Below are 25975 nucleotides of genomic sequence, written 5' to 3'. Positions count from 1 at the left end.
AATTGAAAACCGGTTCCACTCGAAAACCGGTTCGAAGTTTTACGAACCATCGATATTGTATGCCCTCGACGTTAACAATTCCTCTTATTGATGCTCCTGCTCCGAGTCCCAGCCATAATATACAGACCGCGAACTCAACTTTCCCTTTTGCCCTTTATCGGGCACCATAGTGTGACGTCCTATACGCATCTGTGCATCATTCTTGATGTCAAAGCGATTTGAGCAGAGGAGGTAAACATGGAGTGGAAAAGACGATCTAAAGCTTGGCTTTATTTTACTAAACGAGACAAATTATTCTGTTTCCTGTTTGCATAAACAGGTTTTTTCCTGCATTAAATTTGGTGAGTAATGTAGATGAACTGCTGCGCTTGTGACAGGGCACATGTTTAACTGAAAGAACGAGCAGAAAGAGGGAGAGAGAGACAGAGAGAGAGAGAGAGAGAGAGAGAGAGAGAGAGAGAGGCTGAGAGAGAGAGAGAGAGAGAGAGAGAGAGAGAGAGAGAGAGAGAGAGAGCCGGTCTCTCACTTCGGAGCAAGGTGAAAGTGTAAACAAGACTTCACAATCTCCACACTAAGCGCTGTTTTGCTCTCTCTCCCTCACACATATTAACCAAAATAAATCGACACGATGTTAAAAAGGTCGGAAGACCAAAGTTTCATGTGGAGCATTCAGAGATTTTGTTTTCCTGAATTACCGCTGGTTGTGAATTGTGCTAAAATAAGTTACCTTATCTTTTCTGAAAAGCGTTCCACACAGTCAGCTGACAGTCTAAAGTACCACCTAAACGCAAAGCACCCCTTAGCTAATGCGGTAGATGCCGGGCCAAGCACTGATGTAATGTTAAACTACTATGTTTGAGTGCAACCGAGGCAAGCCCGTCAGCACAGCTCTATCAGTTAGATGTAAAGATGTATCCAATAGTAAACACAAGTACATGTGATTGAACTTGATTTATTTTCATCACCAATTATCATAGTAGAACAGCTTTCTCAAGCAGTTTGTGATGCATTTTGGAAACAGGAGATGAGTCCCTGGTCTAATGCACCACCTGGCTTGAGAAACCCGTTCTCATAGACTTAGGCCTACTTTTAGTCATTATTTGGGTAGCACACATATTCTGAATGCCCTCGACAGAATTCAAATGAGCCATTTTAATCTAGATTAATCTAGATTAATTCCAAGATTACAGTGAGATTAATCTAGATTAAAAAAATTAATCTATGCCCACCACTAGTTTTTAGTTGAAAAACAGTGTTGTGTAAACAGCCCCTAACTGAGAAACTCAAACATGAACCGAACTCAAAACATGACACTAGTAACTCATCCAAAATATTTTATTCATCCTTCAAAACCTAGTTATTGGATGAGTAAGTTGGCCAATGCCACCAAAATAAAAAGTGTTTTTGTGTTGTAATGCCAAAGTCCAATTAAGAAGAATACGAATATGATAAAGATAGCAGAACAGCGTGTCACACAAGGCACAAACAATATCGGACTAACACACTGGTGATAATTAAACACAGCTGAACCAAACTAGTAATGATGTGTGGCCATGGAGAAGGAAGACAGTTGGGAACTCAACCAAAGGAATACATTTCCTTTATGTATTGAAAGGACTTTATGACCTTCTTCACTTATAAGATTGATAATATCAGGAAAAAAATTATAATTATGCAACCGTCTACTACAGTATCGCATCAAACACACACACACACACACACACACACACTTGATTGATTGATTGAATTGTGATTACTATTTAATTAGCCAATTATAAATAAATAATCATGGAATATATCACGTCTAAACGATTTTGATCACTGAATGGATAAATTTGCATGTGATGGCTCACACGATGAAAGAATGTTGTTTAGAAGTTGTTAAGAGTTTGACAGTTTCACTGAGCATCAACTCACCAGTTTTGATCACAAAGCCATGTGCATTTATTCATTGTGCAAATTGTAGAAAATTGTACTCTTTTGCACACATGTGCCAAAACACATGCAATTTCTTAAATCAATAAGAAATTCAAATCTGATGTGCACAAGAAACTAACTGTTCAGAGATCTGAACTTATAGTTTTGAGAAAAAAAAATTCTCCTTCGAGAACAGAGCCAAAACGATTGAGTAAACAGTCTCGGGTTACGTCTATAACCCTTGTTCTCTGAGAACAGGGAACGAGACACTGCGTCCTGAGACCCTTATGGGGAATGCCTCAGCGTGACTGGTACCTAAAGCAACTTTCAAATCACGGCAATCATATTGGCCAGCAACAGACTATGACATAATTCTAGTGCGAACAAGGAAGTATATTAGGGGCGTTTAGAGAACATGCCATCCAGTTCTCGTCAAAGGGGATTATACAGGAAGCCCCATTAATACAAAACCACTCACCCCTTCTGGTTACTACGTTACGCTTGACCCTGGACCTACAGAGTGCTATCTTTTTCAAAGCACTGTGGGTACTCTACATAGGTTTTCTAATGTGAGTTAGGTGTCCCTAGTGTCAGGGAGGCTCCAGTAAGCTCCGTGAAGGGCCAACTACTTTGTAGCAAGTCAATTTCTAGCAGAGCTAGCCAGTAGAGGTCTGCTGGGCTTGGGATATTCACTCACATTGCCAAAAACAAGTGATGTACTCAGCTTAGCGCCTTTTACCCTTTAAGCAAGGGGAGCATAGGTCTCTTGCAGCCAAACTGTCGAGGAGGCCCACTAATTCAGGGCCTACTACTACAGAATAACACAAGTGTTAGGTAAAAGGTAAGTGTTTGAGCTCTAAGAGAGTGTACTCAATACCATCCTGGATAGGAGGGAGTACTTAATCGGCTCAACCTGAGCACCATTGGTTCAGGGCACAAGGGGCTTCAGAGCTCTGGGAGCGAAGTGTTCTCAGAGAATCCTCACCATTTAAGGGCGGTTGATATCAGCCTGGCCCAAGACAAGCACTCAAGGGTAGAGACCTGAACAATTACTTGAATCTATCTCCAAAACAGGTTGCTCTCCGAGCTAAGCTCTGGAGAAGTAGAGGCCCCATCAGGAAGAATTCCATGGAAGAGGCCTAATCACTCAAAAACCCCAACTTGAAGGTCAAAACCAAGGAGCTTTCACAGGAAAGTCTTGCCACAGGCTAGATAATGCCACTAACCAAAGCTCTAGAGAGTGGCAGCTTCAGCATATTGCTTGTCACTCTCTAAGCGAGAGGAAACCTGACAACGCCCAGGTGACATCCACAGGGGAAGCCTTCTGAGGAAGTAGCTTGCAACGCCTGTCTGTGCTAAACACCGCTAGGGAACTGTAGCTCAGGATATCGCTTCTACTCTAGTATCAAGAGGAGTCAGCTCAACCTAGGCAGTTTGAGGAGGCCACAGGGCCTACAACTCACATTAGGAGAAGGCGACGTACCAGGATCACTAGCTGCCAGTCTTGGGCTGGAGAGGCTCTCCTTCAGAAGTAGACTATTCTGAGCTACTGCAGACTAGGCGGCGGAGATGCTACAGCAAAAAAGAGACGCATTCCTAAAGTACTTAGCCTAGGCCGATTATCGGGGCAGCTCTAACATTGAGGGCCAAGCACACATGCATTCATGACCTTCCTGGAGCTCAGTGGTGCGGTGGCTTTAACATAACGACTCTTCTTAAGTGAGAGGAAGCCAACTTCACTCACTACAGGGAAATGATCAAGGTGGCCTTACCACAGGCCTTCATTTGAAAGTATCATGCACCCTGGAACTCAGTGGAGCGATGGCTTCGACATAACGACTCTTCTTAAGTGAGAGGAAGCCAACACAATCACCACAGGGTGATTATCAAGGTGGCCCATAGAGGACCGCGCTTGAAGTCATGATCTATCTGGAGCTGGGTGGAGCGGAGGCTTCAGCATAGTGGCCTTTACTCTCTTTAGCGAGGGTATTCTCTCCTAAGAGGGCCGAACGCTTGCCATATCAATTATCTGGAGCTCAGATGAGCGACGGCTTAGAAAAATAACTTTCTAATTGAGAGGAGGCCAAGCTACAAGTGATATGGTTCGTTCTACTGCTTCCGACCATATAAGAACCTCATAACCCAACGCTTAGTTAGAGGAGGCATATAGTAAGGGTGTCATGATAACCTTCCCTAAAAATGGGAGCTCCAAGGCCCCAGTCAAATTGCCCCTTTAAAAAAAAAAATATATATATTTTTTTATATAAACATTCCCCTATTCCCCTGAGGTTGCTTTAATCTTTCACAGTGGTGAAGTGACCTGCAAAGCTCAACCTGTGACTTGAATAGCAGAGGCATTAAATGTAAAAGAGGTAGGATAGAGGTAGACCCTCAGAGGGTAGGATAGTTCACTGGTGCTGGGAGCGCCTGTGCTGGATCACCTCCCTCAAATCTTGTTTTCTTTTCTTCTGGTCGCGCCTTCTCTGTGACCTATTTCTCTGAGGAGGAGGAGGAGGAGGAGGGGCCCGGGAGGCAATAATAGCCCTCTGGTCCTTTTTATGGTTCTCAAGCTGGGACGGGCCAGGACCTCTTAGCTGCCTGGGCGCAGACTCGGATTGGCGCGGTTTACATAATCTAAATGCCGCCGAGCGTGCCCTCGCCTCTCTGAACTTTCCCACCATCGCCTCTACGGAGGTGCCAATTGAGAGACCGGGGCATCGAGGAGAAAGCCCTTCTATTTCTCTCCGATGTCCGCCAGGTTTACCCACAGGTGCCTCTTCGTTGCCACCATCGCCGCCATAGATCTACCAAGATGCTTGGTGGCGCGGAGAGCCAGATCTGTGGTGCGGCGGAGCTTGGATACCGCATCAGAGGAAAGACCCTGACTCAAGTCCTTAAGCAGATCGGCTTGGTAAGCTTGCCATTCAGGTGTTATCAGACCAGAGAATTTTGTTTCTCATGGTCTGAGAGTCCTTCAGGAGACCTTTGGCAAACTCCAGGCAGGCTGTCATGTGCCTTTTACTGAGGAGTGACTTCCGTCTGGCCACTCTACCATACAGGCCTGATTGGTGGAGTGCTGCAGAGATGGTTGTTCTTCTGGAAGGTTCTCCTCTCTCCACAGAGAAACAATAGAGCTCTGTCAGAGTGACCATCAGGTTCTTGGTCTCCTCCCTGACTAAGGCCCTTCTCCCCCGATCGCTCAGTTTGGCTGGGTGGCTGTGAAGGCTGTGAATACTTTTGCACATGTGATATGTTTTATATTTTTTATAAATTTGTAAAGATTTTAAACAAACTTCTTTCACATTGTCATTATGGGGTATTGTTTGTAGAATTTTAAGGAAAATAATGCATTTAATCCATTTTGGAATAAGGCTGTAACATAACAAAATGTGGAAAAAGTGAAGAGCTGTGAATACTTTCGGGATGCACTGTATATTATGTGTTTTATGAATTAGAACATGGATAAACCTGTGTAAAATTTGGCCATATTTGTGTAGAGTTTTGCATAAATCATTAAGAAAATTGGAATATGTGTGAAAACAGGTGAAATGTTTTTATATATATTGATATATAACTATATAGTGGAGTCTTGTCAATAGGTCACACATGCACTGATAGCTCTGAAATAAATTAACCCTTAGGTTTTGTTCAGCGAATATGTTGCTATGGCTGGCTACTTTTACAGCCTGAAAGTAACCTCTGTTTTTTGGAACCTGGAAGCCAAGGTTATTTACTTACCCTTAAACACCTGGGTATGTCGCATAACCTGCTTGCTGGTCATGAGATGCACCTCTGAGCTATTTTAAGAAGACTGGTAGATCATTGATTGATCTAATATGCATTAGTGAAATTCAAGATAAATAGAAATGTAGAAAATATGTTTCATAAATTATTATAAACTAGGCTATTTTAACCATTTTGCATTTAATAAGTTACAGTGAACTAATGCCTAGATGTTTTGAAGGGTAAGACTATTCAACAGAGAACCAGAATAACATATTTTGCTCAACATGACAGAAGATAACTGTATATAATCGTTGCATGAATGTAGAAAAGCACTTGCAATTTGTTCAGAAGAATGAGAAATTGCTTTTCTGATGTGGAAAAGAGACTAGATGATGTGCAGGTTAAACAAGTAGTTTTGAAAATGTCAATTGTGATCTGAGAAATGTACCAAAGAGACAAAGAAAACCTGCAACTGGATGATCATTGGTTGATACAATGCTTTACTCCTTTATTATAGTGAAATTCAAGATTCACTTGCGCAATTAATCAATTCTGGACATGTTTATACATTTAAAAATTTCTAATAGAAATACGTATATATAAAATATGCTTTGGCAGATTAGTTCACCCATTTTGCATTTAATGACTTATGCAATGAACTAATGGCTAGATGTTTTGAGGGGGTAAGACAGAGAACAACAGAGAAACAGTATTATGTGATCAACACAGCATAAGCAATTAATAACGTAGCAAACAGCAGACGGTTGTACATAATTAAATGCATGAATGTCCATGAGCATTGTCAATTTGTTCAAAAAAACAAAGGAAATTGTTTTTATAATGTGGAATGGAATGGAATAGAATGGAATATACTTTATTGTCCCTAGTGAAATTGGACTCGATACTCAACTACACCTAATAATTCTAAAATACAATATATTCAAAGTACTTTACATGATATTTTACACACATCACATTACATTTACATATATTCACCACACACAGGGGTAACTGCTACAAAATATAAAAGGATAGGAGGATACTAGTTCTTATTTACAGTGTTTTTTTGTTTGTTTTGTTTTTACAATTGCAAACATCCTTTTGTCCAATCTGTAGTCACACTGTCAAAACTCTGAACACAATTAGCAAAACATCAGTCTGTTGTGACCATACCATTAAAGGAGTAGTTCACTTTAAAATGAAAATTACCCCATGATTTACTCACCCTCAAGTAGGGGTGGGCGATATGGCAAAAATATCATATTATGAATATTTTTTAGGAAAATCACGATTCACGATTTTATCACAATTCTTTTTCATGTTGGTTTTACTATTTTGCAAGTGACTGAGCATTACAGCCAAACTAATCTCCCTATTTTAAAGACAAAGCCTTAGGTAACAAAATATAAAATAAAAAAGAATGGCAGACATTTGGGCCAAAGTAGCGAAGATAATTGTCATTATTTTCTTTGTTATTAAAAATTAAGAACAAAGATACACATTAGGCTACACATAGACAGCTTAATATACAAATTAAATAAACAGTGCTTTATTTTTTCAGCTACATTAGGTGTATTTAACAGTAGCATTCAAGAAAGTAATTAAATGAACAAATATGAAAATAAAACACAACATAGACTTCACTGTGTAAATTATACATTGATTCTTATTAAAGCTATAAAGTTCTCAGTCAAGAGCTGTGAGTGATTTCCTCTTTGTGTTCTCTTACAAGAGTATCTCTCGTACTGCATAATATCTTACGCTACGGGGAAAAACTCTTTTCCACGAGATATTGAAGACAAAAATTTTCCTTAATTTTGAATCAATGTAAAACGCGTTGCGGCAGCATGCAGACATAGGCAATACGGCTCGCGTGCTTATTGGCTGACCTGCAACAGCAGCAGCCTATCAAGAGAGGCCCTGCGTGACGCCATATGCAATGGGGGCGCTTCGCGCCTATTACGTCACGTCCTGCCAGGATAGGCGTGCCCTTGGCCTATAAATATAGCTCGATAGGCTGATACAAACTGAATTTCATCTCTACAGCGAAGCTCACGAATCGCTTGATCCAGAGTGAGAAGCCTCGCCGTCGTTAACAAGCTTTCTGCGCGACGAGCCTTGGACCTGAAGTCGCTGGCCTTTAACTTGCCGCCTTCAGTCGCCGTACCTGCTACGCTTTCCAGCATCAATATCCTTTTACTCTCTTTATCTAAAAGAGCAGCGTCTTTTTAAGGTGCTTCATTCCTGTGGCTCGTGCCGAGCCGCACTCAGCGACGGGGACCGCCATTTCATCTGCGTTTCCCGCCTGGGTAAGGATCATGCAGCTCTCGCGCTCGCTGACGGCGGCTGCCACCATTGCGAGCTATTGCCATGGTGACTTTTTTCTCAGAGTCTACACTCCCGCCCGCTGTAGTGCTGCGCCGTAAAAGCTGTAGTGCCGCGCCGTCTCCAGCCCGTGAAAGCTCGCCGGTTCGCCCGCCAGCTTCACCAGCTTCAATCGAGTTGCTCACTGACGGACAACGGCCGCCACGCACCGCCGCCTCCGCCATTAATGACGACGAGATAGCTGCATCTGTAGAGAAGGCCAGCTGCTCTATCCTGGTGTCGGACAGTGAGGATTGGTCGAGCTCTGTGGACCTCCCCTCTTCTGCCCGCGAGTCGTCAGGGAAACGGGCCAGCAACAAAACCGCGGCTAGCTTTCTTTACGTGAAAGCTACCCCGCCCCCGCCCCCCGTGGGCATGCGTCACCGGCGAAATGAGGAAAGAGTACGTTTTAGTCCTGCCGAGGCCGGACCAATCTCCATTTCTCAAACATTTCTCAGCTCCTCTTAGTTTGAGCAGCTGAAAATGTCAATATTGCAGCAATGAGCCTGTTGTATAACACGCACCCCTGCAAACAAACGCTGACACACACAAAACTGTGATGACGCTCACTTATCTCCTCGAGCTAATTTAAGCTTATGTCGTTTCCCCCTGTGGCTCAGTGGCGAAATCTAAAGCCTTCATACGGGAGACCCGTGTTCGATTCCAGCTCTCGCACCAGATCAAATTTAGTCTTGCCGCGGCCAGACTTCCACCGAAACTTTTCGCTCGTTCAGTTCCAGAAAATGCGACTGTTCCAGTGTATTTTGCAGTAAACAAGCCGTTACCATGGCCCGCTTGCCTGCACACAAATGCCGTTTCCACGGCGACCCAGAAAAATCATATAAGCAGTGTATTTTCTGGTATTCCGGCCACAGCCGATGGGGTTATGAGTGTAATAAAAATGCCCACAGCCCAGTGTTCATTTCTACACACAAACACAGCCCGCCACAGTGCAGGGCTCGCACAAATGAGATCGACTCATATCAATTGTGCATTAAATGTTGTGAATGTGCCCACAACCCAGTGCCCACAAACAATACACACTGCATGTACCACGGTTTCTGTAAAACGAAACCAACACACATACAGTCAGCTCAGAGTCTTCCTAGTCTCCTAGGAAAACTACGGTGTTTAAGTCTCGCCGCGGCCAGACTCCACCGAAACTTCTCACTCGTTCAGTTTCAAACAATGTGACTGTTCCAGTGTATTTCGCAGTAAACAAGCCGGTTCCACAGCCCGCTTGCCTGCACACAAACACCATTTTTACGCCGACCCAGAGAAATCCCAAAAACGGCCGATGGTGTTATGAGTGTTGTAAGAATGCCCACGTCTCAGTGCCCATTCCCACACACAGACACAGCCTGCCACAGTACAGGGCTAGCACGGATAAAATCGACTCATGTCGATTGTGCATTAAATGTAGTGAATGTGCCCACGACACAGTGCCCACAAACAGTACACGATGCATCTCCCACAGTTTTTGTAAAAATCAAACCAGCACACATTCAGTCAGCTCAGACCGACGGTGTTCTCAGTGCAGTGAGTGTGCCCGCTGTCCCGCGCCCACATTCCCTCACAGACATGCTAGACCCCACGGGGTTCGTCCCGCTCGCCTTCTCTCCACAAACTGTCATAGAGAGGTCGAGTGCGGCCAGACTGCCCGCTGTGATCATCGCGCCCCCCGCCTCGTACACTGCAAACACAGTGTTTATTCTCAGCATACCGCTATGCCGCGGCCAGAGCCAAGATTTCATTCTACCTCTAGCTATTCATGCAGATGCGTGGGCAAAGCTTCCCGGGGTATCAGAATGGGTGCTGAACACTATAAAAAGAGGCTATTCGCTGCAGTTCGCTCGACGTCCCCGCTGTTACACGGCGCGAGTCGAAACTACTGTAAAAAACGAAGTAACTCATCTACTTCGAGCTGAGATAGCGAAACCACTGAGCAAAGGGGCCATAGAACCTTTATCTCAGAGCGAAGGGGATCTATACAGCAGATATTTTCTGGTGCCGAAAAAAGACGGGGGTCTCAGACCCATTCTAGATCTGCGACAGCTGAACAGAGTGCTTGTGAAGCACCAGTTCAGAATGCTTACAACCAGGAAAATCCTCACGCAAGTTCACCAAGAGGACTGGTTTATGTCAATAGATCTGAAAGACGCCTATTTCCAAATACAAATAGCGACACGTCACAGGCGATTCTTGAGATCCGCCTTCGAGGGCCAGGCATATCAATACACAGTCCTACCGTTCGCCCTGTCCATGTACATTTACAAAGTGCATGGACGCGGCTCTCCACCCTTGAGACTTCGGGGCATGCGAGTTTTGAACTACTTGGACGATTGGCTGATTCTAGCTCGATCACACTCAGAGCTCATAGAACACAGGACCACATTATTCGAGCATCTCGAGAATCTGGGTCTCACAGTCAATTGGGCGAAGAGTTCGCTGTCTCCCAGACAGAAAATTTCTTTTCTGGGAACAGTGCTGTCCGTGACAGCATGTCTGTCGCCTTCCGCCGTGGCTCTATAGTCCTGCTCAAAAGATTTCAGAAAATGCTGGGTCTCATGGCCTCAGCATCTTCGTACTCCAGCTTGGTCTGCTTTCCATGCACCCACTGCAGTTGTGGCTGAGAGCGCGAGTTCCACCCCGGGCATGGACCTCTTGTCTGTTTCGCCTCAAGGTCGGTCTAAAATGCGTCTCAGCTCTGGAACCTTGGAAAGAAACCGACTGGTATCAGTCAGGTGTGAGTCTGGGGAATTTCTCAAGTGTGAAGGTGGTGTCCACGGACGCCTCCACCTCGGGATGGGGAGTGCTGCTCGAGGGCAGACCGTTCTTTGGCCAGTGGTCAGAACGGGAAAAGCCTCTACACATAAACTGTCTGGAAATGATGGCAGTCGACAACGCGCTACAACGCTTCTGTCCCCAGATAAAAGGTCACCACGTCTTGGTCCGGTCGGACAACATGTCAGTGGTGGCATACATAAATCACCAGGGCGGCATCAGGTCCTGAAACCTTTACAGGCTGACTGAACGCCTCCTGGTCTGAGCTCAGCACAACCTGCTTTCACTGAAAGCAGCGCATGTGCCTGGTTACCTGAATCTAGGACCAGACAGACTGTCCAGAAACAATGTTCCAGCAGGAGAATGGTCGCTGCACCCGCAGACGATCCGACTGCTGAGGGAGACATTCGGCAGAGCGCAGGTGGCCCTGTTCGCGTCCCAAGAAACTGCTCACTGTCCGAACTTTTTCTCCAAGAGCAGGGATGCGCTGGCCCATTACTGGCCCCGCAGCCCCCTCTATGCTTTTCCCCCCGTCTCGCTCCTGCCTCAGGTGCTCAGCTGCCTCACGAATCAGGGAAAATGGACGCCCAGTGCTGCTCGTGGCTCCGCTCTGGACAAACAAGACTTGGTTCCCAGTCCTGATGCAGCTGACCAGCACTTCCCCGTGGTCTACACCGTTGAGGAAAGACCTCCTCTCTCAGGCAAAGGGCTCGATTTGGCATCCTCGCCCGGATCTATGGTCCCTACATGCATGGGCCATCAACGGGTTCCCGCTAACTTCCCGGAGGGAGTGTTAAACACGATCACGCAGGCAAGGGCCCCGTCTACTAGACGGCTCTATTCCTCGAAATGGTCTGTGTTCTCTGCCTGGTGTCAAGCTCAGGGCTTTTCACCCGTAGACTGCGGGGTTACGGAAGTACTCTCCTACCTTCAAGAGCTGCTGGATAAGGGCAGAACTCCGTCCACGCTCAAAGTATATGTGGCGGCCATAGCGGCGTATACAAAACCGACGTCTGGCCAGTCACTGGGGAAAAACGACCTGGTCGTGCGATTCCTCAGGGGAGCTCGGAGGCTGAACCCTCCCAGACCCCCTTCAGTCCCTGTGTGGGACCTTTCTACGGTTTTGGAAGCCATGAAGGTGCCCCATTCGAGCCAATCCATTTGTCAGACATGAAACATCTGTCTTTCAAAACGGTGTTTCTTAAGGCTCTTGCTTCAGTGAAGCGCATAGGGGACTTACAAGCGCTTTCGGTAAGCACGTCGTGTATGGAGTTTGGGCCTAAAGATTCAAAAGTCATACTCAAACCAAGGCACGGGTACGTGCCTAAATCCCTCAACACACCGTTCAGGGCCCAGGTTATTTCCCTGTCCGCCTTTCCTTCACTAAGAGCTTATGTGTCCCCCTCGTCTGTTTTCAGACAGACTAAGCAGCTCTTCGTTTTGTTTGGCGGACGTTCTAAGGGACTGGCCACATCAAAACAGAGCCTATCCAGATGGATAGTCGATGCTATAGCGCTGGCTTACACTTCTAAGGGCCTGCAGTGTCCTTTGAGCGCACTCCATGAGAGGCGTGACCTCGTCGTGGCCGTGGTCTAGCGGGATTACCTTGCAAGATATCTGCACGGCGGCAGGCTGGGCCTCGGCGTCTACATTTATAAGGTTTTATAACCTAGAGGTTCCCAACTTACAGGCCAAGCTTCTGTCGGTCTAGAATTCAGTACTATCTGCCCTGCTGCGCCGGCTCAGAATGCTGAGTTTTGCTTGTGCATTGCTCACTGATCGATAGAACAGGGTATTAAAAACCCGTACTGCCACTCAGTTCAGGCTGAAAGATTTCACCCTGGCTGCGTGGTGCACTATTAATATGGTTAGCTCCCGTGGGATGCTATTTATAGGGAATGACGCTTCTAGCCTCTCTTTCTTGACTCTCTGTGAGTCTTTGGTGATTATTCTCTATATGAGCCCCGGGATTCTGCCCTTGGGACTTTGGTGTTGGATCCCAGTACGCACGGCGTGTTACACTGTGTTCCCCATAGCGTAAGATATTATGCAGTATGAGAGATACTCTCGTAAGAAAACGTACTCGGTTACTAACGTAAGCCTCGGTTCTCTCTAGAGAGAGAACGAGTACTGCGTATCTTGCCATGCTTACAACACCCTCTGGTTCGCTTCGGCGATGAAAACAAGTTGGTATCAGCCTAAGCGCCCCCATTGGATATGGCGTCATGCAGGGCCTCTCTCGATAGGCTGCTGCTGTTGCTGCAGGTCAGCCAATAGGCACGCGAGCCGTCTTGCCTATGTCTGCATGCTGCCGCAACGCGTTTTACATTGATTACAAAATTAAAGATTATTTTTGGCTTCAATATCTCGTGGAAAAGAGGTTTTCCCCGTAGCGTAAGATATTACGCAGTACTCGTTCCCTCTCTAGAGAGAACCGAGGTTACGTTAGTAACCGAGTATGTTTTGTGGTTTTATTAACATTAAAGGGATAGTTCTCCCAAAAAAATTTTAAACCCGAATAAGTTTCTTTCTTTAGTTGAAAATAAAAGTTATTTGATAGAATGTGGGTAACCAAACAGTTGATGTAGCCTACCCCAGTGACTTCCATAGTATATTTTTTACCTATGGAAGTCAATGGGGACCAAAACTGTTTGGTTTGCCACATTCTTCAAAATATTTTCTTTTGTGTTCAGAACAATAAATAAATTAATACAGGTTTAGAACAACATAAGAGTGAGTAAATAATGACAGAATTTGAATTTTTGGGTGAAATATCCCTTTAAAGGGTAACTCAACCCCTTGTCAGAGCATGACTCCACACACTGGCAAGTCCTCTCTGTAGGCATGTTCACATAAGATAATGAGAACGACTAACATCTCTATCTTTTCATACAGATTACATAAACAGAGAACATTTGTTTTCGTTTTGAATTAGATAATTTAATAGCAGAGACGTAAACGTTTATAAAGATATATTGCTGATGCCTGTGCTGTGTGACTAGTATTCGCTGAGTTTTGTTTAAGTTTAGAGACGTGCTCCAGAAAGTTCACGGAGACGGTGCAGCAGAAAGCATACCCGGTTTATTTTCTTTATTTTCCACTTTTGTTTTGATTGTAAGTGGACACATAAAAAAAGTAGACATTTCACAGTTTTTTTTTTTTCATATTTCTTAAAGGTGTTCTAAGCAATATCAGGTGACGTCACTTCTTGTTGATGTTTAAAGTATTATCAAACAAAACGGAGGCTAGCTAGACCCTCCCTCCTCCTCATCTGCGCACTAACCCCCCAAACCCCATCCCCAAATCCTTCATGTCGGTTATTGGCTGAAACAATTTGTTATGTTTCATGGTGCGGGTTAGCCCAGTTTGTTTTTGTTGCTGTTTGTGGAGCCTGGGGTTTCTGCAGAGACCGCACTTTTTTACATTGTGTTCAGGGGACAGGCAGCTAGCGGATAGTGAGGAGATGTTTGCTGTATGTGACAAATAATGTTTTGGCCTAAAAAAACATGTGACATCGCTTAGAGCACCTTTAAGTCTGTATGACCATAATATGACGGAGTATTTTAAGTCTATTTTGATGCTATGTGAAAAAGTCCAGCAAAACGCGCAGGCGTTTCAGAGGGTTAACTTTAGCCTAATAGGAAGCAACATAAATTGTGATTGATGATATATGCTCACTCACATCAAGTCGCCGCTGTGGTGGTGGAGTCCATGCTGGAGGAGCAGCGTTTGGCACTGCGTCACTTTTCAGTACGAACAGTGCTGTTGCAACCAGCAACACTACACCTACCTCCCATCCTAACCATTGTACTAAATACAGATAAAGCTAATGCTAAAAATCTACGCTAACTTGAAGCTATCCTAACTGATGTAATACTATGCTACTAACTAACTATGCTTCTAACAATACTACACTAACAACTATGCTAATTAACTACCTAGGCAACACGAAATAATCTCGATAACTATATAAATGCTATGCTAACTAGATGCTAATATATGCTATCTGTTTTCAATACTCACAATTCCAACTCCTGACTCGCTACAGTGGTTTAGACAGAACAAGATGTTTTTATACCAGGGGCTGATCCTATGCCAAGGGCGTGGTGAGCTCGTACCAAAGGCTGGTGCCTGCTTACGTCACGCGGCACCACAACTTCCAACAGGAAAATTCAACTGCAGTAGCCACCGTTCAACCAGAAGAGGGCATTACTCAGACATTTTTACACCATATATTGTAGAATTAAAACACTTTATACCCAATTGTCAAAAGATTTACTCAAATCAATGAACAGCACTAATAAAGCCCCAGTCTTACAGATCATTAACTAAATAAAAATTGTTTTAGGGTTTAGTAACCCTTTAAGGACAAGGGGAAGCATGTTTACTTTTAGGCTACTGTCTCTTTAAGACCTGCATGCGACGCGTCTAAAATAGGCTACACGCATTTGACAAGCACATTTTCTCTCAATTTTCTCTGTTTGCTTTCACTTTAGACATAACCAACTTTGTTTAAGTAAACCTTTGTTTAAGTGTGTATTTGACAGTATTAGCGCAATATTCTAGCTTATTCTAGCTTCCGACCAAACGGCCATACGCAGTCTAATTGCGTCTATTACTGAATGCTTGACTAAGATATTTTATAAAGCATCCTCTTTATCTATGGACACTGTTGCTACGCTTAAGTGTAAAAAGATGAAGGTTGCTGGTCAGCTGTGGTTAAATGATGTCACCCGCGCTTTCAGACAAGAGTGTCGAAAAGCGGAGCGAAAGTGGAAAAAAGATAGGCTACAGGTTTCTTTTGACATTTTAAAATCAAGTCTGTTCAACTATCAAACGGCAGTAAAGAAGGCAAAATCGAATTTCTTTTCTCAATTAATTTCCGATAACGCTAAGCGACCAAAAGTCCTGTTTGATACGATCGACTCCATTCTAAACCCGACTACGAATATTTTATCTGAGGCCTCTTTTGAGCTTTCTGAAGATTTTTAAAAACATTTCGCACAAAAAATGTATGATATTAGAAGTTCCATTGTTCCCTCTGAACCATGTCATTTGCAACTGCCCTGTCCTATGAGTTGCCTGTCAAACTTTAAACCTGTCTCTCCAACTCAGCTAGCTGATATGATCTCTACTATGAAGTGTTTTGGTTCTAAATTAGATATTTTCCCGGCTCGTCTTTTTAAGGATGTTTTTTCTACCATTAGTAATATGGTACGCTGATCCTGATCGATTGCTACTGTCTGCCTAGCTGCCTTCTGTGTTTTGTTTGCTTCGAGGCTGTAAGCTCCGTCTAAGCCTCGTATTAGCTTTGTATTTCTTTCTGTTTTGAACCATCATTTACTACCATTTCTAGTTGTTTATACTACTAAATACAGCTTAGACAACATCTCAGATTAACCTGACATCCCTAGCTTCCGTTATAGTTAGAACAACACGCTAGTAACTCGCTAGCCTGTTAACGCTCCACCCGTGCGCTCAGTTATTTATTTATTTTTCTCTCGCGCGCCCGCGCCTCTGAGTTCATAAAAAGCCCAGGTGAGTAAGAATCTGTCAACAAACACGGTGAGTAATGTCTTGTCCTGTTATTGTCACCTGCACTTCATGTTACATGTTTAGCATAGCCTTCCCCGTCGGCAATATAGGGTTTATATGTGATAAATGCAAGGAAACAGTCAGGCTGACGGAGAAGATTTCAGAATTAGAAACACGCATCCAAACTTTAATTGAGGATAGTAAGTGTGCTAGAGCTTTAGATTCTACTTTGGATGCGCCTAGCATAGTGAACTCTTTACATGATTCGGTTCCGGCTGAATTATTGCCTGTGCAGCCAGGCAGATGGGTGACAGTGAGGGATCGCTCTAGTCACGGATCAAAAAAACACTCTTCCGTTCCGATTACCACAACAAATCGATTTGCCCCACTCAGTGAAACACCCACTGAGAATTCTGTTGATTGTGCCCTGGTAATTGGCGATTCTATTACACGGAACGTGAAAATAGGGACACCAGCCAACATAGTCACATGTTTGCCGGGAGCCAGAGCGCCTGACATCAAAGCAAATTTAAAAGTGCTGGCTAATGCTAACCGTAAATTCTCTAAGATTGTTATTCACGTCGGCACTAATGGTGTTCGACTCCGCCAGTCGGAGATCACCAAAATTAATATTAAAGAGGTGTTTGAACTCGCAAGTACGATGTCAGGCCCTGTAATTTGCTCTGGCCCCCTTCCTGTTCGAAGGAGTGATGAGATAGTTAGCAGATTGTCATCACTAAATGGCTGGCTGTCTAAGTGGTGTCCGCAAAATAATATAGAATTCATAGACAATTGGAAAAGTTTTTGGGGCAAACCTGACCTGTTTAAAAGAGATGGTATTCATCCCTCCTGGGATGGTGCTGCTCTTCTCTCTAGTAATTTGGCTCATAGTCTTAGAGACAAAACATGACAATCTGGGGCTCAGGTCAGGAAGCAGACAAACTGGCTAAACCGACCGTCTGCTAGCGGCCTCGCGTCACCAAGGTCAGATAAATCCCATCACATAGAGGCTCTTTCACCTAGATATCATCATATAGAGACTGTGTCTGATCCCCGAATTTGGAAATCCAAAAAACGTCCAAACCGATCTAAGGTTAAAAATGTAATTGATATTCAACAAATAAAAAATAGATATAATACAGATGAGCATACGATAAAGCTTGGGTAGCTGAATATTCGATCCCTTACTTCAAAAGCACTCATAGTTAATGATATGATTTGAGATTATAACCTAGATGTGCTGTGTATGACAGAAACCTGGCTAAAAACAGATGATTACATTACTTTAAATGAGTCCACCCCTCATGATTACTGTTATAAACATGAACCTCGCCTGAATGGCAAAGGGGGAGGTGTTGCTGTAATTTATAGTAATATTTTCAAAACCACTAAAAAATCTAGTTTAAAATATATTTCTTTTGAAGTGTTGGTGCTTAATGTAAAAATATATAATGTAAACGATAAATCAAGTTTGAGAATTCTGCTGGCAACTGTATACAGGCCACCAGGGCACCATAAAGATTTTATCAAAGAATTTGCTGACTTTCTATCAGAATTAGTATTGACTGCAGATAAAGTCCTAATTGTTGGTGATTTTAATATACATGTAGATAATGGAAAAGATGCAATGGGATTGGCATTTAAAGACATTCTTAACTCTATTGGAGTTAGACAACATGTGTCAGGACCTACTCATTGTCGTAATCATACTCTAGATCTAATATTATCACATGGAATCAATGTTGATGCTGTTGAAATTCTGCAGCAGAGCGACGACATCTCAGATCATTGTCTAGTCTCATGTAAATTACATTTAGCCAAGGCTGCAAAGCCAACTCCATGTTACAAGTATGTTAGACCTATCACTTCTGCCACTAAAGATTGCTTTATCAATAATCTTCCTAATCAGTTTCATCGTCTCAGCATCCTAGATAGCTTAGAAGAACTTGATATTGCAACAGAAACTTTTAACTCTCTCCTTTCCAGCACTTTAGATACAGTTGCTCCGTTGCGCTTAAAGAAGATTAAAGAAAATAGTCCAACACCGTGGTACAACGAGCACACCCGGGCCCTTAAGAGAGCAGCCAGAAAAATGGAGCGCAACTGGAAGAAAACAAAACTAGAGGTATTTCGGATTTCATGGAAGGAGAGCTCGATTGCTTACAGAGAGGCTTTAAAAGCTGCTAGATCTGCTTATTTTTCAACCCTATTAAAAGAAAATAAACATAATCCAAGGTATTTATTTGAAAAAGTGGCTACACTAACGAAAAAGAAAGCTTCAAGCCCAGAAGTTTCCAAGAAACACAGCAGTAATGACTTTATGAACTTCTTCACTTATAAGATTGATAATATTAGGGACAAAATTATAACTATGCAACCGTCTACTACAGCATCACATCAGGGAGTGCATTATAGTCTCCCCGAGGTAAAATTTGATTCATTTGTTGCCATAGGAGAGGAAGAATTTTGCAAACTCGTTAATTCATCTAAATCGACAACATGTATGTTAGACCCTATACCGACTAAACTACTGAAAGAGATGCTTCCAGAAGTCATAGATCCTCTTCTTAACATCATTAATTCATCTTGGTCTCTAGGATACGTAATAACTACCACACGTAATAACCTAGAATACCGTCTAACACTTGATGGCTGGTCTGTTAAGTCTTCGTCGTCAGTTAGGAACCTGGGTGTGCTCTTTGATACCAATCTTTCATTTGAAAGTCACGTGTCTAGTGTCTGTTAAACCGCATTTTTCCATCTTAATAATATATCTAAATTACGTCATATGCTCTCATTGACAAATGCGGAACAACTTGTTCATGCGTTCATGACATCAAGGCTAGATTATTGTAATGCTCTACTGGGTGGTTGCCCTGCACGCTTAATAAACAAACTACAGCTAGTTCAAAACGCAGCCGCTAGAGTTCTTACCAGAACCAGGAAGTACAACCATATTAGCCCGGTTCTGTCAACACTGCATTGGCTCCCAATTAAACATCGTATAAATTTTAAAATATTGCTGATTACTTACAAAGCACTAAATGGTTTAGCTCCCCAGTACTTGAGCGAGCTCTTAACGCATTATAGTCCTTCACGTCTATTGCGATCTCAAAACTCCGGCCAGTTGATAATACCTAGAATATATAAATCGACTGCTGGCGGTAGATCCTTTTCCTATTTAGCACCAAAACTTTGGAAAAATCTTCCTAACATTGTCCGGGAAGCAGACACAGTCTGTCAGTTCAAAGCTAGACTAAAAACACATCTCTTTGACCTAGCATTCACATAACACTCTATAGCCTTGTTGATAGCACTGAGTCAGCTTTGTGAAGGGTAACGAATGATATCTTGCTTGCTTTAGATTCAGGCTCTTGTGTTATGCTGGTTTTGTTAGACCTCTGCGCTGCATTTGATACCATCAACCACAACATTCTCCTTGAACGGCTAGAATATATGGTAGGTGTCAAGGGCACTGTATTACAATGGTTTGCTTCCTACCGCGAAAAGAGGACTTTTTCTGTAAATTTAGGAAATTGTTCCTCGTCATCTGCGCCTGTTTTATTTGGTGTGCCCCAGGGATCTATTTTGGGACCTTTATTGTTTTCCCTTTATATGCTCCCCTTGGCCCTCATTTTTCAGAAGTATAACAGTATAATTCAATATTAGGCTGCTTAGATTAGGTCAGCCGGAACTGGGAACACTTCCCTCATATCCTGATGTACTCGTTACATCATAAGAAGAATGGCATCTACGCTAATTTTAGTGTCTTTGTTTATCCCGAGGTTTTCCCGCAGCCTGCTGGATCCAGGCCGTTACCAGATCTGACGAAGGACTTTCGCCTGGACCTGATGACAATGCAGTGCTGAAGTGCCAACTAGCCTCTCCCTATGGAGGATCCCTATACCACTCTACAGATAAAGCGTTGTGGAATTTTTCGGTTCGCGTACCTACCCAAAGTGATAAGATAAAATAAAATTCTGCATCAAAATTTATAGACAAGTAGTTTGTTTAGGCATGGTTTGTAAGGAATTACAAACCTGCGCACATATATTCAAACGCACATAACTATAGAATCAATTCTTAATGCGCATGTGAACGCCATCAGCGTCTATCACAGGTTCACGTTTAAAGTCTGTTTAGAGAGAACGGTGTCATCTTAGCGCCCCCTAATCTAATAACAAATGATCATTTAGACGGAAGTGAATCAATCAAAACTAACTTTAGCTGGAAAAAACATTTTTCAAGAGCCACTATAAAACCAAACAAATCTCTGTTACCTTAAATTATATGTTTATCTCTGTAAAGCTGCTTTGAAACAATCTACATTGTTAAAAGCGCTATATAAATGAGGATGACTTGACTTGACTTGACTAACCGCTATCATAAACATCTCTTTAGCCAAAGGTGTCGTTCCAGCTAGTTTTAAACATGCAATTGTGCATCCTATGTTGAAAAACCTCAACTTGATCCAGAAATGTGCAATAATTATCGACCGATCTCTAAACTGCCTTTTATCTCTAAGCTTTTAGAGAAAGTCGTTTTTTCACAGCTCCAGGTTTATTTGAATTATTTTAATATTTTGGACATGTTCCAATCTGGCTATAGGTCATTACATAGCACTGAGTCAGCTTTGTGAAGGGTAACGAATGATATCTTGCTTGCTTTAGATTCAGGCTCTTGTGTTATGCTGGTTTTGTTAGACCTCTGCGCTGCATTTGATACCATCAACCACAACATTCTCCTTGAACGGCTAGAATATATGGTAGGTGTCAAGGGCACTGTATTACAATGGTTTGCTTCCTACCTCGAAAAGAGGACTTTTTCTGTAAATTTAGGAAATTGTTCCTCGTCATCTGCGCCTGTTTTATTTGGTGTGCCCCAGGGATCTATTTTGGGACCTTTATTGTTTTCCCTTTATATGCTCCCCTTGGCCCTCATTTTTCAGAAGTATAACAGTTCATATCACTGCTATGCAGATGATTCTCAGCTTTACCTTCCAGTAAGGCTTGACAACACTGCTTCATTTGATTTGTTTTTGGAATGTGTAGATGATATTTAAGAGGTGGATGACAAATAATTTTCTGTAGTTAAATGAGGATAAAACAGAGGTTTTAATTCTGGGTTGTCCGGCATATTCCACTCCTGCTCTGAAAGCCCAGTTAGGCTAGGTCCTCTCTCAACAAAATTATAAACAAATCAAAAACCTTGGAGTGATCTTTGACTCTTCACTATTTTTCGACAAACAAATTAGTGCTGTTATTAGAAGAAGATTTTTCCATTTAAGATCAATTGCAAAGTTGAAGAATGTTCTTTCAAGCAAAGATTTAGAAGTTGCAATTCATGCATTTGTAACATCACGATTAGACTATTGCAACCAGACCCGTCGCCAGACCTCAGTCTTAAGGGGGGCATATGAAATGTATGGGGGGGGGGCACAATTATTATTAGCCTACACTATGTATATTTATAATAATATATATTATTATATAATATATAACTCTAGTCGCGCAGAACGTAATAATCACATTAAACATATAACCAACAGCAATATGACCATGTAGCCAAGCCTACACCACATTACACAGAAGCAATGTTATGAATATCCATAAAACACTTGACTACACAACATATTAGATGTAACACTAGAAGCATCTCTCAAACATTGCATTTTAAAGCAGTCAACAGAGGGATATGCATTGCCATGACACACACACACACACACACACACACACACACACACACACACACACACACACACACACACACACACACACACACACACACACACACACACACACACACACACACACACACACACATACATAAGCACGCAAATACACTCACACAGATATTTTGAGTGGAGGCAGCGCTGTCCTCTCTCCAGTCCCAGTACAGCGGGAGGAAGCATTTCTCCGAGCAGAACCTCCTCATCAAAGTATCATTCTACTCGGAAGGAACTGAAGCGAGTAAGCCGGCGAAAACTCGCTTTGAAACAGCTTTCAAAAATGCGCGGTAACTGTTGAGCGGCTTAGTTGTATGTCACGTACGTATCCTAACATTCTTTTGTAAGGCCGTGATATGCTGTTGCAGTGTAGATTCCCATCAATCAAACTAAATCATACCATTGTTTCTTTATATTTTTAGTATTTTTAATATTTTAATGATAAAGAATGCAACATGAATGCAACACAAAATTAGCAACTATGATAATATTAAAAATTAAATTAAAATTAGATTATCTGTGCCTCAAGTGCACAAGCATTTTTTGGGGCGGGCCCGGCCCCCTATGGCCCGCCCATAGCGACGGGTCTGATTGCAACTCTCTTTATTGTGGTCTTCCTCAATCTAAACCATCGCGATTACAAATTGTTCAAAATGCGGCTGCAAGACTTTTGACTGGGTCTAAAAAGAGGGATCATGTTTCTCCTGTTTTGGCATCCCTTCACTGGCTTCCCATTAAGTTTAGAGTTGACTTTAAGATCCTTATGTTTGTATACAAGGCGTTGTCTGGCTGTGCACCAAGGTACATTTGTGATCTTATTGTGCCATACTGTCCTGCTAGGGCACTTAGATTTTCAAATCACTTGCTTTTAAATGTGTCAAGATGTCGCTACAAATTAAAGGGTGATCAGGCTTTTTCTGTCGCTGGGCCTAAGCTTTGGAATGCTCTTCCTTATCATGTGAGGTCTGCTCCTTCATTGGATATTTTTAAATCTACTCTGAAAACACATTTTTATTCTTTAGCTTTTGGAAACTTGTAATTGTTGTTTTTATAGCGTAGTTCTGCTATGCACTATGTACAGCACTTTGGATCAATTTGTATTGTGTTAAATGTGCTTTATAAATAAAGGTTGTTGTTGTTGTCTAAAGCGCAACTTACGACGTCAGAAGTAGCATAGTGCATCATGGCGTAGTGTAAATATCAGCAGTACGTCGTATTACTCGCGCTTTAGACAAGTCTAATCCGTATGTTCGTTTGGCTGGAAGCTAGTTATTTTACTTTATAAAGTTTTAAATATATATTTTTTTTTTTTTACACAAACTCATCGCTTTGCTTCAGAAGGCCTTTATTAACAGTTTGAGCTTCAAACTGATGTTGCAAATTTAACTCTTCTCAACTTTTTTGAACAAACGCCCCCCTGACCTCTTCTTGATCCTCTTAATGCCCCCCCCCCCCCCCCATTCAAAAAAAAAAAAAAAACACTTCAGAAATATTATTACAGCCAAACAATTACAACACTGATACCTGAAGCCTTAGTTTTTGGTAAAAAAAAAAATGAAACAGAAGTTGCTTATTTTATTTAACCTACATGTAAAAGCCTCAAGTTGAGAAATTTTGAGTTTGGAAAAAAGCAAGAACACATGGATTGTTTGAAAGGTATTGCAAATGTATGTATTTAGAAATTCAAAAAAATTCAGGCTCACACACACATTTTTTTTTAAGATTAAACAAACACGTGAACAATAATGGCCAACCTAAATGGCCAATGAAAAAGCAGCGGCCGTTCGCAGTCACTGTCTATGTTCGCAGTCCGTGTATCTTTTGGTCATTTGATTTTCCTATCAGAAACTGGTATTAAAAAACAAAATAAAATACAAAATTAAAATACAAAGCGTTTCTCTTTTTCAGTGTAAAAACCGATGAGTGAAATTTTAAAAAATGATTTGTTTCATTTTCGGAAAACAAAAAATAAAATTACTTTAAAACAGAAACGAAAAAAGGCCCGTTTATTCACATTCCGAGACCGGATGTGGCCACTTACGTGACAAGAGTGGCAAATTTGACAGGGTGCCAGTGTTGCTTTTGCCCAGAATAAAATGTCTTTAGAACCTTACTCAGTTATGATTTTAGACATGGCAAAACAAGGCCTGTCATCCAAATCTCAGTGCAGATATCACAAATAAATGGGTATCCTCAATTGTGGTTAGTTAATTGTGTATCCTCTGTTTGCTTAGATGTGACACTTGCTCCATACCAAAATCATGGATCTTTCTGGTCTTAATATTTACAAATTCTTAACCACAGTATGTCAGAAATGAATACCTAATTTTCCAATCTTTAAATATAAAACCTCTACTTTTGCAAGAACAGCAGCTCAAAAGTATTAATATATATATATATATATATAAAACAAATACTGAAACAACTGATAAGCATTTTTAAGTAGCAGATCACTGAAATATTGAGAAATAGCTGAATCCTTTCAAATCTCAGTTGAAGGCATAATCAGGTAATGATATGGTAATATGGCTTAATATGGTAATGATAAAGATCAGTATAATTTTACAACAGGGCTGTGTGCCATATATAGCTAACTGCTAATATTTTTTGGACATTTTTTTTGGACAATTTTTAGAACTATTAGATGGTAAAAATCAATGTTACTAGTACTAAATTAAGAGAGTGAATATCAGCATTAGTCCACTATGAGTGTTCACTATAAGTCTCAAGACTTAATACAGGTGAAAATGTCTATAAGGTGAAAAAAAAAAGTCTGAGCATGTGGCTGATTGGGTGGAATGGCAGTACATTTCTGTGGAATTGGTGGAGATTTACTGAGCTGAGGGTAAGAGGTCTGAATTTACTTCTGGTTTCTCAAACTCAACCTCCCAAGACCTCACTTGCTGATCCCTCAGCACAGACTAGAGCTGTGCTGAGGGATCAGCAATTGAGGTAGAGAGAGCTGATCAGAGCTGATGAGACCCTGGACCGTGAATTCGCAGAGGCTCACACAATTAACAATAAACAGTCCCGGGGCTGATGTACAGTCAGGAACCCCCTCTCCCCACAAACCCCCAACAACCCTAAACAAACTTTATGTGGGAAGCACTTCAGCATCCTATTCAAGGCACTTCAAGGCATTTAAAGGAAGCAGAGAGCAATACAAGTCTATCTATCTATTTGAATAGTCTATTTTAATGTTAACCAAATGCATTTGCATTATAGCCTATAACTATAATGTCACCTAAAATGGTATGCTACTATTTTTTTTTATTAATACAATTGTTCAATAATATTGTAATTAATTTAATATAGAACATATATGTGAATATCCCTCGCCAAATGACCTCAAGTAGCCTACAAATAAAAAAATAATAATAGGAATAATTAATTAGCCTAAATGGTCCCACTTTAACCAGTTTTAACTACTTTGTACTAACATTTAAATTAATCATTCGATACAATGCACTTTATTGTGAAGATGTTTTTACGATGGACTACTAAATACCTTCATGTTATTACAGGTCTAAACTCATAACACGAAATCTGTCCCAATAACGTTACCCGTTTCCCACCTCAACAGCAGCAAAAGTGTTTACAACATGAACACAATGGCCTACAGTGTACAAGTGCAAGTAGGCAACATATAAATAAAGTGAACAATTAATAATAAAATAATGCATACTTACAAAATTTCTGTCACAGAGGGAAACGTTGGAATAACATCTATGGCCATGCATGAGACAGCGAAGGCTTTCCACTGGGAACACTCACAGCCATGAGGACACGCATTCGGATGTCCGATTACACACACTGGTGACAGCATCAACATTACCAGTACACATGTTGCCATGATAGAAAAAAGGATATATTTATTTTCTTCCGCTGGAAATCTGCAGCCTCTTCACGCGGTTAGGGCCATTA

At 42.0% G+C, this 25975-nt stretch overlaps 1 protein-coding gene across 1 annotated transcript in view; it reads right to left on the bottom strand.

Moving 5' to 3' along the window:
* tshr (thyroid stimulating hormone receptor) overlaps window positions 1–25975 on the bottom strand; it is a 59378-nt gene extending 33403 nt beyond the window's left edge. Inside the window, exon 1 of the mRNA XM_077219991.1 lies at window positions 25741–25975. Coding sequence (XP_077076106.1) covers window positions 25741–25904 — 164 coding nt within the window. The 5' untranslated portion in view covers window positions 25905–25975. The remainder of the gene's footprint in view (window positions 1–25740) is intronic.

Source organism: Siphateles boraxobius, unplaced genomic scaffold, assembly GCF_051911475.1.
Source record: "Siphateles boraxobius isolate OS27281-9 unplaced genomic scaffold, OSU_SipBor_1 8, whole genome shotgun sequence".
Lineage (NCBI taxonomy): Eukaryota > Metazoa > Chordata > Actinopteri > Cypriniformes > Leuciscidae > Siphateles > Siphateles boraxobius.
The sequence above is the reverse complement of the archived record's forward strand: the minus strand, read 5'-3'. Positions and strand labels throughout refer to the sequence as shown.